Below are 20109 nucleotides of genomic sequence, written 5' to 3'. Positions count from 1 at the left end.
CAGCATAAATACTGGAGGCTGAGACAGGAGGGGTCAGGAGACACTGTGGCCCACTCCGAGGACACCCCCGGACAGGGCCAAACAGGAAGGATATAACCCCACCCACTTTGCCAAAGCACAGCCCCCACACCACTAGAGGGATATCTTCAACCACCAACTTACCATCCTGAGACAAGGCTGAGTATAGCCCACAAAGACCTCCGCCACGGCACAACCCAAGGGGGGGGGCGCCAACCCAGACAGGATGACCACATCAGTGACTCAACCCACTCAGGTGACGCACCCCCTCCAGGGACGGCATGAGAGAGCCCCAGTAAAGCCAGTGACTCAGCCCCTGTAATAGGGTTAGAGGCAGAGAATCCCAGTGGAAAGAGGGGAACCGGCCAGGCAGAGACAGCAAGGGCGGTTCGTTGCTCCAGAGCCTTTCCGTTCACCCTCCCACTCCTGGGCCAGACTACACTCAATCATATGACCCACTGAAGAGATGAGTCTTCAGTAGAGACTTAAAGGTTGAGACCGAGTTTGCGTCTCTGACATGGGTAGGCAGACCGTTCCATAAAAATGGAGCTCTATAGGAGAAAGCCCTGCCTCCAGCTGTTTGCTTAAAAATTCTAGGGACAATTAGGAGGCCTGCGTCTTGTGACCGTAGCGTACGTGTAGGTATGTACGGCAGGACCAAATCAGAGAGATAGGTAGGAGCAAGCCCATGTAATGCTTTGTAGGTTAGCAGTAAAACCTTGAAATCAGCCCTTGCTTTGACAGGAAGCCAGTGTAGAGAGGCTAGCACTGGAGTAATATGATCAAATTTTTTGGTTCTAGTCAGGATTCTAGCAGCCGTATTTAGCACTAACTGAAGTTTATTTAGTGCTTTATCCGGGTAGCCGGAAAGTAGAGCATTGCAGTAGTCTAACCTGGAAGTGACAAAAGCATGGATTAATTTTTCTGCATCATTTTTGGACAGAAAGTTTCTGATTTTTGCAATGTTACGTAGATGGAAAAAAGCTGTCCTTGAAATGGTCTTGATATGTTCTTCAAAAGAGAGATCAGGGTCCAGAGTAACGCCGAGGTCCTTCACAGTTTTATTTGAGACGACTGTACAACCATTAAGATTAATTGTCAGATTCAACAGAAGATCTCTTTGTTTCTTGGGACCTAGAACAAGCATCTCTGTTTTGTCCGAGTTTAAAAGTAGAAAGTTTGCAGCCATCCACTTCCTTATGTCTGAAACACATTCTTCTAGCAAGGGCAATTTTGGGGCTTCACCATGTTTAATTGAAATGTACAGCTGTGTGTCATCCGCATAGCAGTGAAAGTTAACATTATGTTTTCGAATAACATCCCCAAGAGGTAAAATATATAGTGAAAACAATAGTGGTCCTAAAACGGAACCTTGAGGAACACCGAAATTTACAGTTGATTTGTCAGAGGACAAACCATTCACAGAGACAAACTGATATCTTTCCGACAGATAAGATCTAAACCAGGCCAGAACTTGTCCGTGTAGACCAATTTGGGTTTCCAATCTCTCCAAAAGAATGTGGTGATCGATGGTATCAAAAGCAGCACTAAGGTCTAGGAGCACGAGGACAGATGCAGAGCCTCGGTCCGATGCCATTAAAATGTCATTTACCACCTTCACAAGTGCCGTCTCATTCAACATGAAGTAATTCAACATGATGTCATTGAACATGAAGTCATTCAACAAGTCATTGAACATGAAGTCATTGAACATGAAGTCATTGAACATGAAGTCATTGAACATGAAGTCATTAAACATGAAGTCATTCAACATGATGTCATTCAACATGAAGTCATTGAACATGAAGTCATTGAACATGAAGTCATTGAACATGAAGTCATTCAACATGAAGTCATTCAACATGAAGTCATTGAACATGAAGTCATTCAACATGAAGTCATTCAACATGATGTCATTCAACATGAAGTCATTCAACATGAAGTCATTCAACATGAAGTCATTCAACATGATGTCATTCAACATGATGTCATTCAACATGATGTCATTCAACATGAAGTCATTGAACATGAAGTCATTCAACATGAAGTCATTCAACATGAAGTCATTCAACAAGTCATTCAACATGAAGTCATTCAACATGAAGTCATTCAACATGAAGTCATTGAACAAGTCATTCAACATGAAGTCATTCAACATGAAGTCATTCAACATGAAGTCATGCAACATGAAGTCATGCAACATGAAGTCATTGAACAAGTCATTCAACATGAAGTCATTCAGCATGAAGTCATTCAACATGAAGTCATTGAACAAGTCATTCAACATGAAGTCATTCAACATGAAGTCATTCAACATGATGTCATTCAACATGAAGTCATTCAACATGATGTCATTGAACATGAAGTCATTCAACAAGTCATTGAACATGAAGTCATTCAACATGAAGTCATTCAACATGATGTCATTGAACATGAAGTCATTCAACAAGTCATTGAACATGAAGTCATTGAACATGAAGTCATTGAACATGAAGTCATTCAACATGAAGTCATTCAACATGAAGTCATTCAACATGATTATATTTGTCTAAACGTGTCCTGCTCATCTAAACAGTTGTTGATGCAAAACAGTTAGGCAATCATTAACAAACAGCAGTGTTTATTCATTACACATTATTTTATATACCCAAAAAACAGTAATTGTAGCTGCAGTATACTGTAGGTAGGTCATACTGTAACTGAACAACTGGCTCCAGTTAACCACAGCTGTTTGGCATTCATACGTGTGCTAGCATCCAAGATGTATTCTACCATGTCATCATTTCCTGAGTGTAGATAGGTTATTAGGTTCATTCAAACAGTTCTGTCTGTCTGCCGAACATATTTTCACTGTGGGACAAATCAGATTGTCCTTAGGTATCATTGATTTTTCTTTGCTGGAAAAGTACAGTGTTTTGCAAAGCCAGTCATGTGAAACCTGTTCACAGTTTGGTTGTTTGTAAGGCAGGATGCCAGTCACCCAAATACACTACATAAATTATATACACTACACACATATGACATACACTACACACATATGACATACACTACATAAATTATATACACTACATATATGACATACACTACATATATGACATACACTACATAAATTATATACACTACATATGACATACACTACATATGACATACACTACATATGACATACACTACATATGACATACACATATGACATACACTACATATATAACATAAATGATATACACTACATATATGACATGCCCTACACATATGACATACACTACATATGACATACACTACATATGACATACACTACATATGACATACACTACATATGACATACACATATGACATACACTACATATATAACATACACTACATATATAACATACACTACATATATAACATATATGACATACCCTACACATATGACATACACTACACATATGACATACACTACATATGACATACACTACATATGACATACACTACATATGACATACACTACATATGACATACACATATGACATACACTACATATATGACATACACTACATATATAACATAAATGATATACACTACATATATGACATACCCTACACATATGACATACACTACATATGACATACACTACATATGACATACACTACATATGACATACCCTACACATATGACATACACTACACATATGACATACACTACATATGACATACACTACATATGACATACACTACATATGACATACACTACATATGACATACACATATGACATACACTACATATATGACATAAATGATATACACTACACATATGACATACACTACATATGACATACACTACATATGACATACACTACATATGACATACACTACATATGACATACACATATGACATACACTACATATATAACATACACTACATATATAACATACACTACATATATAACATATATGACATACCCTACACATATGACATACACTACACATATGACATACACTACACATATGACACACACTACATACACAACATACATGTGATAGAGCACATATGGCGGAGAGGTATCTGTTATAATTATCCTAGTCTTACATTTCCAGACCTCAACCCTGTGTGTTCTCGTTTGAGACTGGCTTTGTTCTAGAAAAACTAGAATGTCTGGAGCCAGGGCTGTCCTTACCCATGAGTTTGTTGAGGTCAGCCTTTGGCAAGGCGCTGAAGGCATCGTTGGTGGGAGCGAACACGGTATGGGGACCGGCCTGGTTCATCAGCTCTGTCAAGCCAGCCGTCTGGATGGCACCGACCAACAGACTGGAAAAAAGAAGGGAACACACACTCAGAAAGACCACCCTCAGAGCAACAGAGAAGACTTGACAACTGACTGATTTCCAACACACACAGTTTGCTAAAAAAAAAATCTTCAGAGGAAGAAAGAGGACTTCAGTTGACTATTGGGAAAGTTTTTACCACATCGAAGAGTTGTGGTTTCTGATGTGCCAAATATACCAAACATGTATCAGTTGAATCATGGCAGAACAGAACAGATCAATGGTAGTGAAAACACACAGAGTAAACGGAAAAGAACCAGGACTCTGAACGTGGGTGGAAATGAAGCAGCATATTGCCTTTTGAGCCTTTCAGTTCTGGAAAAACCATTAAGACGCTTGGAGGCCTATAGCTACAGGAGAAGAACACACGCTGTGCTACGTAGGCAGAAGCTACACTGTTAAAATGAAGTGTAACACCAAAACCAGTGGCAACTGAGCTGCCACCAACTTGAAGGAGACAGAAACCCTTCACTTTGCTGGAGTATTGAAACACATCATCCTGAGATGTTCTGAAACATTACAAGGTGTGTCGTAACACCACTTAATCAAGTGTTGTGCAACACCTTGCCAGGGACTAGGAGCACTAACCGAAAAAAGATTGCAAACACTATTATGGTGTTTCGTGTCATGTTCAGCGCAGAATTAGATACCGTCTCTTTTGGTGTAGTTTCCTCTCTCTAAAGCTTCTAAACCCCATTATGATGTTTTGAATCCTGTCTAGTGCAGAATGAAATCCCTTTGTCTGGTGTCTTAATGATAACATTGTTTTATGTATTTGATAATTTGCCATTTTATACCGGTTTGGCAGGCACTGTGTTTAAACCACCGGCACAAACTGGATGTAGAACTGCAAGACATGAGGATTCTGTACTTGCCTCTTCCACTGACAATCGTGAATGTCGGAATGTATTTATTTTATCTTTATTTAACTTGGCAAGTCAGTTAAGAACAAATTCTTATTTTCAATGACGGCCTAGGAACAGTGGGTTAACTGCCTGTTCAGGGGCAGAACGACAGATTTGTACCTTGTCAGCTCGGGGGTTTGAACTTGCAACCTTCCGTTTACTAGTCCAATGCTCTAACCACTAGGCTACCCTGCCGGAATGTGTGCTGTGCTCATTGAACGTCAATTTGTCTTGACGGTTTCGATATGCGTTCATCACAATCCATTACACCTCGTGGCACAACAAGCTTAATACTAATTTAGAAATATACTTTTCTTTCTTCAAAACATTCATACCACATTGTGTGAAAGAATCAAAAAGTCAATGTTTTTTTTTTAAATAAACCACAATCCTCTAAAAACAGAATCACGTGGCAAGATAAGGAAATGCAATGTGGTTTAAACAAAAGACTTCCAATGAGTTCAATCTTGTTGGTTATACTCATGAAAGATAATTATGTTTTTAAAACCTGTTTAGGCTGGTGCGAATTTTCGCAGCTTTTTGTTAAAAATCGCGCAACATTTCAACGTCCTGCTACTCATGCCAGGAATATAGTATATGCATATGATTAGTATGTGTGGATAGAAAACACTCTGTCTCTAAAGTCTCTAAAACTGGTTATATCATGTCTGTGGCTATAACAGAACGTGTTTAGGAGTAAAAATCCCAAGGAAAACTGTTCACATTTTTTTTTTTTTAAATCCATCTGCCAGTCTATGAATTGTCTACGGCAAGGAAAAATAGATAGGGCCTTGTTTGCAATGCCTACAGCTTCCACACGATGTCACCAGTACTGGGATTTCATTGGTACTTTATCCTTGGTGGGATGACGAATAGGCACTTCCTGTCTTGGGGTCCACCGAAGGAAGTTATGAAAGGGAAAATATGGACGATGATTTCAAGACTTGCTGCTATCGAATACAGATCGCCCCGTGATCAATTTTATCGATTATTAACGTTTATTAATACCTAAAGTTGGTTTACAAAAGTAGTTTGAAGTGATTTGTAAAAGTTTATAGGCAACTTTTAGTAATTTTATACACTGACGTTTCGTTTTGGTAAGGAGCTTTTTCCTGGATCAGACGGGCTTCATAAATCAACATTTTGGGCATACTTTGACGGATTTAATCGGGAAAAATACCCAATTGTGATGTTTATGGGACATATAGGAGTGCCAACAAAGAAGCTCGTCAAAGGTAATGAATGTTTTATATTTTATTTCTGTGTTTTGTGTAGCGCCGGCTACGCTAATTATTTTGTTTGCGTCTCGTTCAGGTATTTCGGGGGGGTGCATGCTATCAGATAATAGCTTCTCATGCTTTCGCCGAAAAGCATTTTACAAATCTGACATGTTGGCTAGATTCACAACGAGTGTAGCTTTAATTGAGTACCCTGCATGTGTGTTTTAATGAAAGTTTGAGTTTTATCGAGTACTACCGTTGGCGCTATGAAATTTCCGCTGATTTTCCCTGTACAGGGACCGCAGCCATAACAGGTTTTAACAACATATTCAGTTTGATTCATTTTTACATTATTTTTGGTCAATTGAAATGAATAAATCATTAAAACGACTAGCATACATTAAAAAAAGAAGAGAGTTATGAAATGAAAAAAGGGAAACAGATAAGATGGGAGAAACAGGCTGAAGGGTTGGAACAGGTGATTACAGATAGCTGGGAGAAACAGACTGAAGGGTTGGAATAGGTGATTACAGATAAGATGGGAGAAACAGACTGAAGGGTTGGAACAGGTGATTACAGATAGATGGGAGAAACAGACTGAAGGGTTGGAACAGGTGATTACAGATAGATGGGAGAAACAGACTGAAGGGTTGGAACAGGTGATTACAGATAGATGGGAGAAACAGGCTGAAGGGTTGGAACAGGTGATTACAGATAGCTGGGAGAAACAGACTGAAGGGTTGGAACAGGTGATTACAGATAGATGGGAGAAACAGACTGAAGGGTTGGAACAGGTGATTACAGATAGATGGGAGAAACAGACTGAAGGGTTGGAACAGGTGATTACAGATAAGATGGGAGAAACAGACTGAAGGGTTGGAACAGGTGATTACAGATAGATGGGAGAAACAGACTGAAGGGTTGGAACAGGTGATCACAGATAGATGGGAGAAACAGACTGAAGGGTTGGAACAGGTGATCACAGGAAGATGGGAGAAACAGACTGAAGGGTTGGAACAGGTGATCACAGATAGATGGGAGAAACAGACTGAAGGGTTGGAACAGGTGATCACAGATAGATGGGAGAAACAGACTGAAGGGTTGGAACAGGTGATTACAGGTAGATGGGAGAAACAGACTGAAGGGTTGGAACAGGTGATTACAGGTAGATGGGAGAAAGACTGAAGGGTTGGAACAGGTGATCACAGATAGATGGGAGAAACAGACTGAAGGGTTGGAACAGGTGATTACAGATAGCTGGGAGAAGCAGGCTGAAGGGTTGGAACAGGTGATTACAGATAGCTGGGAGAAACAGACTGAAGGATTGGAACAGGTGATTACAGATAGCTGGGAGAAACAGACTGAAGGGTTGGAACAGGTGATTACAGATAGCTGGGAGAAACAGACTGAAGGGTTGGAACAGGTGATTACAGATAGATGGGAGAAACAGGCTGAAGGGTTGGAACAGGTGATTACAGATAGCTGGGAGAAACAGACTGAAGGGTTGGAACAGGTGATTACAGATAGATGGGAGAAACAGGCTGAAGGGTTGGAACAGGTGATCACAGATAGATGGGAGAAACAGACTGAAGGATTGGAGAGGGGAATTTAACTTCGGTCTTCGGTTGGGAGAAGGATGATGTCTCTAATCCGGGGGATTTACTGCTAGACAACGGGTTTAGCGCAATTGGCATTCATTTTTATTAAGTATATGTTTTTTGTGTGTGTGTGTTAATTCCAATTAACCCAAGAATAATTTTTAATAGTGAGGCTGTGTGATTGAGTGGGTAAAAATCACTGTAATTCCCCTCCTGTTTCTAATCTGTATAAATAAAGCATTGAAAAAATAAAGGTGGAAAAAAACGATTCTCCATAAGCCTCCTCCATCAATCAATATTTAGACCATTAAAACATTAGCATTTCTAAACTGATTGTATGAGAACTTCACGTGTTTTGACGTTGCCTTTTACATTCACTGAAACCCCCAAAAGTGTTTCACAACACTTGTGTCAAAATTAACTATATTCAGGTCGAAGAACCACTTTGGGTGTTTCAGAGTAGTTCTGTTTTAAAATCTATGATGTGTAATCATACCATTTACATTGGGTTTACATTCAAACACCCTCCAAACACCAGATTTCAGTTTAGGTGTACTACTTGTCACGTTTTCATTACACAACCATGGTGTTTTGAGACTTTTTATTTTGACACTGTACCCTCTTTTGTGCATATGCTACATGTCTGTTCTTGTTCTTCTGAAATTGAATCATATTGCCTCAAGATATTATTAAGGAAAACCTTGGTAAGCCTTTCCATTGAATCATTCACTGAATCATTCACTGATTCATTGACTCTCACCTGAATCGGTCATCAGCCTTCAGGACATCCATGATGGTGCCCATTGGGGGAGTCAGGACCTTGTCGACTGTGAACATGCTGCCAAAACGCCCGGTCTTGTCGTGGGCAGCGATACAGGAGTTCTCTATGCACAGGCTCTGTTATTGAGATAGAGAGATAGAGAGAGTGTGAGTGAGTGAGGTTAGAGTAATGTTTGCTCTACCATCACCATGATTGCATCCCATTACCTCAATCAATCAGATATATTTATCAAATATTCTTATATCAGCCGATGTCACAAAGTGTTATACAGAAACCCAGTCTCTCTCTCTCTCTCTCTCTCTCTCTCTCTCTCTCTCTCTCTCTCTCTCTCTCTCTCTCTCTCTCTCTCTCTCTCTCTCTCTCTCTCTCTCTCTCTCTCTCTCTCTCTCTCTCTCTCTCTCTCTCTCTCTCTCTCTCTCTCTCTCTCTCTCTCTCTCTCTCTCTCTCTCTCTCTCTCTCTCTCTCTCTCTCTCTCTCTCTCTCTCTCTCTCTCTCTCTCTCTTTCGGTGCATGCTGGGAGTTTTTTGGAGTTTGAGTGTTTGGTGTGGAAAGCTCTATCCTAACTAACTTTCTTGATTCTTTTATTTACATGTTATTTTCTATGGTGGAGGGTTAATTAAATATTTGTTTTAGCGGTATCCAAAGTTTTTTTTTCAAATTTAGGGTGGAAGAGGACAGAGTAACTTTCCTGGGGGTTGGAAGGTGTAGTGTGCGCAATGGCTTCTCAGCCTAGCGCGGAGGAGACGCTGTCGATACAGCATGGATTCAGGTGTGTTCCTGAGAACGGAGTTAAGGTGGAGGAGGTTCTGCTCGCGGTCGGTGAACAGGTAGGAGCTGAGTTTATACATTCTGCTTCTAGAATGAACAAAGCTGTGGTTGTGTTCATGAAAAGGGCTAATTTGGTCGGTAGGCTAATTGCTAGCGGAATATTTGTAAGGGATGTGTTGGTGTCAATTTCACCTCTCTCTACCCCTTCAACAAGAGTTGTAGTGGCAAATTTGCCTCCGTTTATTACGGATGATCAAATTAGGAAAGAGCTGAGTCGTTTTGGTAAGTTTGCTAGCGGTTTCCGTGTACTGTCAGCAGGTTTTCAGGCAGATGCCGTTAAGCACGTTGTTTCGTTCAGGAGGCAAGTGTTTATGTTTCTGAACAATAATGAGCAACAGCTAAATGTGCATTTTAAAGTGAGGCATGGGGAGGGGCTCTATGCCGGTTTTGCCAGCACAGATAGTCTACGGTGTTTTGAATGTGGGGATTTGGGGCACAAGAGTTTTGCGTGCCCACATAAAGGCCATAGACAAGGTGAGGGTACAACGGCAGGTGGGGGAAATCGAGGTCAAAATGCAGGGGGTAAGGAGATGCAGATAGCAGAGGCTGGGCCTAGTCAGTCTAGAGATGGTGGTGTAGATGAGGCTGGGCCTAGTCAGGCTAGAGATGGTAGGGTAGTGGAGGCTGGGTCTAGTCAGGCTAGAGATGGTGGAGAAGCAGAGGCTGGGTCTAGTCAGGCTAGAGATGGTAGGGTAGTGGAGGCTGGGTCTAGTCAGGCTAGAGATGGTGGAGAAGCAGAGGCTGGGTCTAGTCAGGCTAGAGATGGTGGGGTAGCTGAGGCTGGGCCTAGACATGCTATGGAGGGTGGTGCAGATGATGCTGGGCCGAGTCATGCTATGGAGGGTGGTGCAGATAATGCTGGGCCGAGTCATGCTATGGAGGGTGGTGTAGCTGAGGCTGGCCCTAGTCATGCAATGGAGGGTGGTGTAGCTGAGGCTGGCCCTAGTCATGCTATGGAGGGTGGTGCAGATGATACTGCGTCTAGTCAGGTAATTCTAGTGGATGAGGAGAGTATAGTGGGGAAGTGTAAGAGATTAGGGGGGGAGGAGGAGGGTGTCAAGAGGAAAAAGAAAAAGGGTGTGGACAAAGGCACCATGGAAATGTTGCCTGTTGCTGTGGGTGAGGCCCTAACCAGAGAGAAAGGGCAGGTGGTCAGGGTGGGAGATAGAGAAGAGGAGGAAAGTGAGTCTGAGGAAGAGGATGAGGAGTTATTTTTTTCAGACTCCTCTTCAATTGGCCCGGAGCTGACATCCAGTCAACCCGAGGGGTCTAAGTACACGTTGAGAGAACTGACAAGGTTCCTGAATGAGACTAAGGGGAAAAAAGTTAATCTTGAGGCTTTTTTTCCTGATCCTAGGAAGTTTGTAAGATCAGTACAACATGCTATGAGAAATGAGGGGCATGGTGTCCTCTCACCCAGGAAACGGTTTAGGTTGAGGAAGTGGGTCACAACAGTGCGTAAAGGTTTACCTTCAGACACTGTTTAGATGTTTAATTTCTTACTGACACTGGGGCTTTTTGAGCTTTGCTATTGGTCTATTTCTCTGCTGGCTTTTCTCCCACTTCTTATGGAGACTCTTCGGGTAGGCTCGCTCAATATAAATGGCGCCAGAGATGCGGGAAAGAGGAGTGTGTTGGGTGAATATGTAAAACAAAAAAAAGTACAGGTGTTGTTTCTGCAGGAGACGCATAGTGATGTGGTGAATGAAGTTGATTGGGGGCTCTGGTGGAAAGGGGCAAGTGTGTTGAGCCATGGGACAAATCTTAGTGCAGGGGTGGCAGTCCTTTTTGCACCTGGTCTGGCTGTAAAAATTTGCTCCTCAAAGGAGGTGTGTAGGGGTAGGTTGCTTGTTGTTAAAGCAGAAATTAACAACATGTGTTTTGTCTTTATAAATGTGTATGCGCCTAACACAGGGAGAGAAAGAGGGGTTCTATTTGGGAGTCTTAGACAGGAACTCTCACAAGTAGCGCCTGAGGAGACGCTGGTGATCGGAGGTGACTGGAACTGTACAATGGATTTTACAAAAGACAGAAATGGGGAAGAGCCTCATTCAGTGTCAGTGGGAGTGTTAAGGGATATCTTTAATCAGTTTGACCTAGTGGATGTTTGGAGAACTAAACATCCAAACACAAGACAGTATACGTGGGTGAAGGTTTTTGGGGCTAGGGTGAGTGCAGCTCGACTTGATCGCTTTTACATGTCCAGGAATCAGAGCAATAGGCTGCTGGGTGCTACCATTCTCCCAGTGGGGTTTTCGGATCACCACATAACCATGGCTCGGCTGTCTATTTCACCAGGGCCCCGGCAGGCATCTTATTGGAAGTTCAATGTAAAGCTCTTACAAGATGCCACTTTTTGCTCAGGTTTCCAGACTTTTTGGGAAAGATGGGGGCAGCGAAGAGAGGAGTATGAGTCTCTGAGTCAATGGTGGGATGTGGGGAAAGTGCAAATTCGGCTTTTCTGTCAACAGTATACTGCTCTCTCATCCTCAGAGGCTAGGAGAGTATTGGGGGAACTAGAGCGGTGTATTAGTGAGATGGAGGTAGAGATGGTGGGGCAAGGCAATGTAGGCCTACAGGCTAACTTAGCCGAATTACGTAGGGACCTGGGCAGTTTTTTCCAGGTTAAAGCAAAGGGAGCACTTGTAAGAGCTAGGTTCTCCATGCTCAAGGAGATGGATGCTCCCAGCTCCTTCTTCTTTGGTTTGGAAAGACAGAGCAGTGAATCCAAGGGTATGCATTGTCTACGGCTGTCTGATGGGCGGGTGACCTCTGTGGTGGGGGAGATGCGGGAGCGGACTGTGGAGTTTTATACTGAATTGTATAGGGCAGAAATGTGTGATCCTATGTGTGCTCAGGTCTTGTTCGCAGGACTCCCTAAGCTCTCTCGGGCACAGAGGGATGAAATGGACATTCCTCTGTTGTCACATGAACTGGCAGAGGCAGTAACCCAGATGTCCCCCGGTCGTGCACCTGGGGTCGATGGACTTCCAGTGGAATTTTACAAAAAATTCTGGGGAACAATTGGACAGGATTTATTTTGCGTGTTGCGTGAATGCGTCAGGGTAGGAGAGTTGCCGATGAGCTGCCGTCGGGCGGCTCTGACTCTCCTGCCCAAAAAAGGGGACTTGTGTGAACTTAAGAACTGGAGGCCTGTGGCATTACTCTGTGCGGACTACAAGATTTTTGCCAAGGTCCTCTCTAACAGACTGAAGTCCCATCTGGACTCTATAATACACAAGGACCAGACATATTGTGTACCGGGACGCTCAATCACGGACAACTTGTTCTTGATTAGGGACATGTTGGATTTGTCGAGAGGTTCTAATGTGAACTTTGGACTGGTCTCTTTAGATCAAGAGAAGGCTTTTGATAGAGTGGATCATGAGTATCTGTTTAATGTGATGTCTGTGTTTGGGTTTGGGAAGAGTTTTGTGACCTGTGTGAAGCTGTTGTATGCTGGGGCGTCATGTATGGTTAAGGTGGGAGGGGGGCTCAGTAGGCCAGTCTGGGTGAGACGGGGTATTAGACAAGGATGCCCTCTATCTGGGCAGCTGTACACACTAGCCATTGAGCCTTTTTTAGGACTGCTACGCAGGAGACTGCGGGGAGTGTGCTGGATAGGCATGGATGTGGTGACAGGAATAGCAGTCTCAGCATATGCAGATGATGTTTCTGTGATGGTCAGGGATGGGCAAGATATGCAGGAACTAGAGACCAGTCTGAAGGTGTACGAGGGAGCTTCATCAGCTAAGGTAAACTGGGGCAAGAGCAAAGCTCTGTTATGTGGGGCATGGGGGGATAGGGCTCCTCCTCTGCTTCCTGGGGGTTTGCAGTGGGGTTGTGAAGGGCTTAAAGTGTTGGGGGTGTACCTGGGCTCGGAGAGGTGGGTCAGCAAGAACTGGGAGGGGCTGTCACAGGCAGTGGTGTCAAGACTGGCCAGGTGGAGGTGGCTCCTGTCCCAAGTGTCATATAGAGGGAGGGTGCTGATAATCAACAACCTGGTGGCATCTTCCTTGTGGCATAAACTGGCTGTCCTCAACCCCCCCGCCGGTCTGCTTGCAGACCTGCAACGCAAGCTGGTGGACTTCTTTTGGTCGGGACATCACTGGCTGAAGGCAGCAGTTTTGTACATGACCGTCCACGAAGGAGGACAGGGCTTGGTGGAACTGGAGAGCAGGATGGCTGCTTTCCGACTAAAGGCGGTGCAGAGACTGCTGTACCACACTGATGTTGGCTGGAGGGAACCAGCATGCGCGCTGCTGAGGAGAGCTGGCGGATTAGGGTTGGACCGGCAGCTGTTCCTCATGAAGCTGGAGAGGCTGAGTACAGCAGGTCTCTCAGAGTTTTACTCTGCGGTGCTGAGGGCCTGGCAGCTGCTAAGGCCCACACGAGAAGGGGGTGTGGAGCCTGGGCAGTGGGTGTGGGAGGAGCCTATCTTCCACAACCCAGCCATCCCTTTGAGATCGGTTCAGTCGGCCACCCTGCAGAGGCAACTGATGGCAGGAGGTTTACAAAGGCTGGGTGACCTGAGACTGCTGGGAGAGGAGGGGTGGAAAACCCCGGAGGTCTTGGCGCAACAAACAGGAATAACGTCTCTTAGGCTGCTGGAAAGATTCCTGGAGGAGGTCCAGGAGGCACTGTCTGAGCCGGTAAGGGGGGTGTTTGAGAGGCCAAAGGGAGAGGGGCCACCAATGTTCCCGCCACTGCAGGTGACGGCAGAGACTGGAGACTGGCAAGGGGGTCTGGAGGACTTGTTAGATTTTAACACTCCGAGCCTGGGGGAGTTTGAGGGGGTGGGAGGTAAAGCCCTCTACAACCTCTGCGTTAAGGTTAGGAGCATTAGAAGCCTAACAGGAGTGAAGGCACATCAGTGGCAGGGGGTATGTGGGGCGGAGAGTATGGTGGGTTTTCGATGGAGGGCGCTCTACAAACCCCCAGTACCAAAGAGGTCAGGGGACCTCCAGTGGAGGGTTCTTCATGGAGCCCTGGCCACTAACAGCTGGTTGGCACGGGTTGATCCGGGAATTGGGCAGGGGTGTCCTTTCTGTCAAATGAAAGAAACTGTAATTCATGTGTTTTCTGTGTGCACCAGGTTAATGCCATTCATGTCTCTGTTGGAATGTCTGTGTGACAGGTTGGGGGTGGTTTTTGCTGTTGGGATGTTTATAATGGGATACAGGTATTCGAGTAAGGAGAAAGAAAAATGTGTTTTGTTGAATTTTCTGTTTGCTCAGGCAAAGTTAGCTATTTGGCTAACAAGGAGGAACAGGGTTAAAGGTGGGGGTATAACAGACCCTTTACTACTGTTTAATGGGATGGTCTCTGCGCGCCTTAGGGTTGAGTTTGAGTTCTATAAAATGATCAAATGTGTGGAGATGTTTGAGGAGATATGGTGTGTTGGGGGGGCTGTCTGTATTGCTGGGGAAGATGTTTTGGATATACGGTTGTAGGAGAGGGTTTTTGTGTATGGTGATTTGTATCATGTGGTAGAGGATATATTTTTATTTTAGGGGAGGGGGGGGGGGGGTGAGTTTTAAATGAATTGAGAATGTTTCAATAAAGAAAGACCAAAAGTCAAAACTCTCTCTCTCTCTCTCTCTCTCTCTCTCTCTCTCTCTCTCTCTCTCTCTCTCTCTCTCTCTCTCTCTCTCTCTCTCTCTCTCTCTCTCTCTCTCTCTCTCTCTCTCTCTCTCTCTCTCTCTCTCTCTCTCTCTCTCCCTCTCTCCCTCTCTCCCTCTCTCCCTCTCTCCCTCTCTCCCTCTCTCCCTCCCTCTCTCCCTCCCTCCCTCCCTCCCTCCCTCCCTCCCTCCCTCCATCTGTTTTTGAGATTATAACTTCACGTAATAGGCCTTCTTCCCTGACTCATCTGGAGAATTGACCAGCCAGAAACTGTTCATTGTTGATATGAAAACAGCACAATCACACTTTGTATAACTTGGTATAGTGTATTTTGGTTAATCTACACAATGAGTTAACCTTTAGGAACAGAGTAATCTACATAATGAGTTAACCTTTAACCTTTAGGAAGAGGGTAATCTACATAATGAGTTAACCTTTAGGAAGAGAGTAATCTACATAATGAGTTAACCTTTAGGAAGAGAGTAATCTACATAATGAGTTAACCTTTAACCTTTAGGAAGAGGGTAATCTACATAATGAGTTAACCTTTAACCTTTAGGAAGAGAGTCATCTACATAATGAGTTAACCTTTAACCTTTAGGAAGAGAGTCATCTACATAATGAGTTAACCTTTAGGAAGAGGGTAATCTACATAATGAGTTAACCTTTAGGAAGTGGGTAATCTACATAATGAGTTAACCTTTAGGAAGAGAGTAATCTACACAATGAGTTAACCTTTAACCTTTAGGAAGAGTATTGTCTTTTTCCAGAAGAACAACTGTGTGATCAGAGTTACATGTTGATAAATCTCTTAATTCAGCTCAACCTGAGTCTTTTGCATCATGGGATGCCCGCTGTAGGTCCTCCAGAGGGATTTGATCTGTGGTACTTACGTTACGGTAGACCAACACTCTGAGTTTGATTCCTCCCAGAGTCTCTAGCTCTTGTCTGTGGTACAGTACACCGGAAGACAGCTGCTCCTTCAGGATGTGGTTCTTCAACAGCTTCTTCAGCTCACCAGTCATCTTCACACCCTCTGTTAACAATAGATACAGAAGTTATCAGATTCATGAAATGGCTCAAGAATCATGGCTCAAGTCACTCCTGTTTGTTAGCATAGAGAGAAGGAGACAGAGAGGGAGACAGAGAGAGCGAGAGAGAGAGAGGGAGATAGAGATTTTATTTTTATTTTTTTTATTTTACCTTTATTTAACCAGGTAGGCAAGTTGAGAACACCTTTATTTAACCAGGTAGGCTAGTTGAGAACACCTTTATTTAACCAGGTAGGCAAGTTGAGAACAAGTTCTCATTTACAATTGCGACCTGGCCAAGATAAAGCAAAGCAGTTCGACAGATACAACGACACAGAGTTACACATGGAGTAAAACAAACATACAGTCAATAATACAGTATAAACAAGTCTATATACAATGTGAGCAAATGAGGTGAGAAGGGAGGTAAAGGCAAAAAAAGCCATGGTGGCAAAGTAAATACAATATAGCAAGTAAAACACTGGAATGGTAGTTTTGCAATGGAAGAATGTGCAAAGTAGAAATAAAAATAATGGGGTGCAAAGGAGCAAAATAAATAAATAAATTAAATACAGTTGGGAAAGAGGTAGTTGTTTGGGCTAAATTATAGGTGGGCTATGTACAGGTGCAGTAATCTGTGAGCTGCTCTGACAGTTGGTGCTTAAAGCTAGTGAGGGAGATAAGTGTTTCCAGTTTCAGAGATTTTTGTAGTTCGTTCCAGTCATTGGCAGCAGAGAACTGGAAAGAGAGGCGGCCAAAGAAAGAATTGGTTTTGGGGGTGACTAGAGAGATATGCCTTTCTAGAGATGGAGATGGGGGGGGTAGAAAAAGATGGAGGGAGCGTCATCGATCAATGATACCTTTGAAAGCTTCATTCTGAGGGGTCAGGATGGTCAGAGCCTCGGAGCCAGAAAGGTGGGAGCCAAGACCAGCATCAACAAACAGCTTGGTCGCTGTGGTAACGACAGATCCATGGGCCAGCTCCAACAAGGTTTTAGCTTCAAAAGAGATCAGTACATAAATTAACATTTCTCATTGAACAGAGACTCTCAACTCCTATGGCAGTCGGAGACCTTCTCAGACTCTCAACTCCTATGGCAATCAGAGACCTTCTCAGACTAGACTCAACTCCTATCGCAGTTAGAGACCTTCCAGACAAGACTCTCAACTCCTATGGCAGTCTGACACCTTCCAGACTTTCAACTCCTATGGCAGTTAGAGACCTTCCAGACTAAACTCTCAACTCCTATGGCAATCAGAGACCTTCTCAGACTAGACTCTCAACTCCTATGGCAATCAGAGACCTTCTCAGACTAGACTCTCAACTCCTATGGCAATCAGAGACCTTCTCAGACTAGACTCTCAACTCCTATGGCAATCAGAGACCTTCTCAGACTAGACTCTCAACTCCTATGGCAATCAGAGACCTTCTCAGACTAGACTCTCAACTCCTATGGCAATCAGAGACCTTCTCAGACTCTCAACTCCTATGGCAGTCAGAGACCTTCTCAGACTCTCAACTCCTATGGCAATCAGAGACCTTCCAGACTAGACTCTCAACTCCTATGGCAGTCCGAGACCTTCTCAGACTAAATCACCCCTACTAATAATCTCCTAAAAGAAGGCAGAAGTCCAATAGTTTGAATTACAGCCTTATATTTTGGCATTGACGCAACAACTCTCAACTTAAGGATCTGACTCTGATTTGAATACCCGAGTCTGGGATGAGGAGCTCGTTGATGTAGTGGACGACTCCGTTGGTCCCCAGCTGATCTTTCTTCTGGATGATGGCCTTCCCGTTGAGGGTCATGTCACTCCCATCACAGCCCACCTCTAGAACGGTCCCCTGTAGGGTCTCCAGGGGAGTACCAGATGTGATGGACTCTGCACACTGCATGTTCTTCAGGATGTGGTAGTTCAGCAGGTCTGGATGGAGAGTACAGACACAAGTAGAACTTAGTTCACGTTAATAAGTCATTCGGTTCCTGTCTTCGATATCTATCTTCCTGTTCTATATCCAATCTCTATCTCCCCGTTCTATATCCAATATCTATCTCCCTGTTCTATATTCAATATCTATCTCCCTGTTCTATATCCAATATCTATCTCCCTGTTCTATATCCAATATCTATCTCCCTGTTCTATATCCAATATCTATCTCCCTCTTCTATATCCAATATATATCTCCCTGTTCTATATCCAATATCTATCTCCCTGTTCTATATCCAATATCTATCTCCCTGTTCTATATCCAATATCTATCTCCCTGTTCTATGTCAAATATCTATCTCCCTGTTCTATATCAAATATCTATCTCCCTGTTCTATATCCAATATCTATCTCCCTGTTCTATATCCAATATCTATCTCCCTGTTCTATATCCAATATCTATCTCCCCGTTCTATATCCAACTGTCCTTAGATTCACCTCTCAGAGCCACGGGGTCTCCTAGGATCCTCTTGAGCATTTCAGGGGGGATCTTCTCGAAGGCTTCGTTGGTCGGAGCGAACACCGTGTAGTGACCATCGCTCTCCAGCATTTGGGTCAGACCAGCAGCAGCAACAGCAGTCTACAAAACATAGAATCACAAACTGAATCAACACCGAATCAAAACTGAATCAACACTGAATCACAAACTGAATCAACACCGAATCAAAACTGAATCAACACTGAATCACAAACTGAATCAACACCGAATCAACACTGAATCATATCATATCACATGTATAAAATGGTAAGCGAGTTCTGTATGATATACTCTTCTGTGAATGAATGAATGGATGAATGAATTCATGAATGAAATGAATGGATGAATGAATGGATGAATGAATGGATGAATGAAGCGACAAACTGTTAAAGTCGTTTACTTACACGAAGAGTCTCCAGATCATCATCGGTGTCGATGAAAGTGTGCACGTTGTTGGTAACCGCGGTGATGACTCTGTCCACGACGTGCACGATCCCGTTGGTCGCATGCTGGTCTGTTTTCACCAGACGAGCACAGTTCACTGTTACAATCTGCAATGACAAGAGAACATTTTGTGATCTTTTGTTCAGCTGGCTTTTCGATCGATGGTCTACGTGACCATTTGAAAGATTACCAAAACAACCTATCTGTTCATGTCTCTTTTGTTGTTGAAGTGTCTCTCTAGAGGTTCCAACTTGCTTGGTCATATTGCACAAACAGATCTGGGACCAGGCCAAGTCACAACATCATATACCTTCCAATCACAGGAGGCTGGTGAGGGCATGGGTGGCTCATAATAATGACTGAAATGAAGTGAATGGAATGCTATCAAACAGATGGAAAACCCTGTGTTTGATCTGTCGATACCATTCTTCTACCATTGAATACCATCCAATTCCAGTCATTACTATGAATCCGTCCTCCCCAAATGATGGTGCTACCAGCCACCGGTGCTTCCAACAAATTGCAACATTAACATTGGACAGATGCTACTCACTCCGTTGGGGTAGTGGTGGATGTGAACGTTGAAGTCTTGGTACATGGAGGGGAAGGCAGATCCGTGCTTCAGGTCCTCAGAGGTCAAACGGCGGTTCACCATGTGGTAGTGGAGCGCGTTGAGCAGCTCAATGTTCACGTTGCTCACCAGAGCATCCAGGATTTCCTACATAAAAACCAGAGTCATATTTTCATCAGATTAACAATAAGCTAACAAGCTAACAATATTTACTGAACAAAAAAATATAAACGCAACATGTAAAGTGTTGGTCCCATGTTTCATGAGCTGAAATAAAAGATCCCAGAAATGTTCGTACGCACAAATTGTTTATTTCTCTCAAA

General features: G+C 43.5%; 1 protein-coding gene across 1 annotated transcript in view; it reads right to left on the bottom strand.

Moving 5' to 3' along the window:
• The window catches only part of LOC139366568 (transforming growth factor-beta-induced protein ig-h3-like), a 45758-nt gene that overhangs the window by 9877 nt on the left and 15772 nt on the right, over positions 1 to 20109 (bottom strand). Inside the window, exons 5-12 of the mRNA XM_071104217.1 lie at positions 19769 to 19933; positions 19176 to 19322; positions 18732 to 18873; positions 18018 to 18230; positions 17165 to 17302; positions 16167 to 16309; positions 8803 to 8939; positions 4172 to 4302 (exon numbers count right to left, since the gene is read on the bottom strand). Of these exons, the coding sequence (XP_070960318.1) occupies positions 4172 to 4302; positions 8803 to 8939; positions 16167 to 16309; positions 17165 to 17302; positions 18018 to 18230; positions 18732 to 18873; positions 19176 to 19322; positions 19769 to 19933 (1216 nt within the window). The remainder of the gene's footprint in view (positions 1 to 4171; positions 4303 to 8802; positions 8940 to 16166; positions 16310 to 17164; positions 17303 to 18017; positions 18231 to 18731; positions 18874 to 19175; positions 19323 to 19768; positions 19934 to 20109) is intronic.

This window comes from Oncorhynchus clarkii, chromosome 14 (genome assembly GCF_045791955.1).
Source record: "Oncorhynchus clarkii lewisi isolate Uvic-CL-2024 chromosome 14, UVic_Ocla_1.0, whole genome shotgun sequence".
In the NCBI taxonomy this organism is placed as follows: domain Eukaryota; kingdom Metazoa; phylum Chordata; class Actinopteri; order Salmoniformes; family Salmonidae; genus Oncorhynchus; species Oncorhynchus clarkii.
The sequence above is the reverse complement of the archived record's forward strand: the minus strand, read 5'-3'. Positions and strand labels throughout refer to the sequence as shown.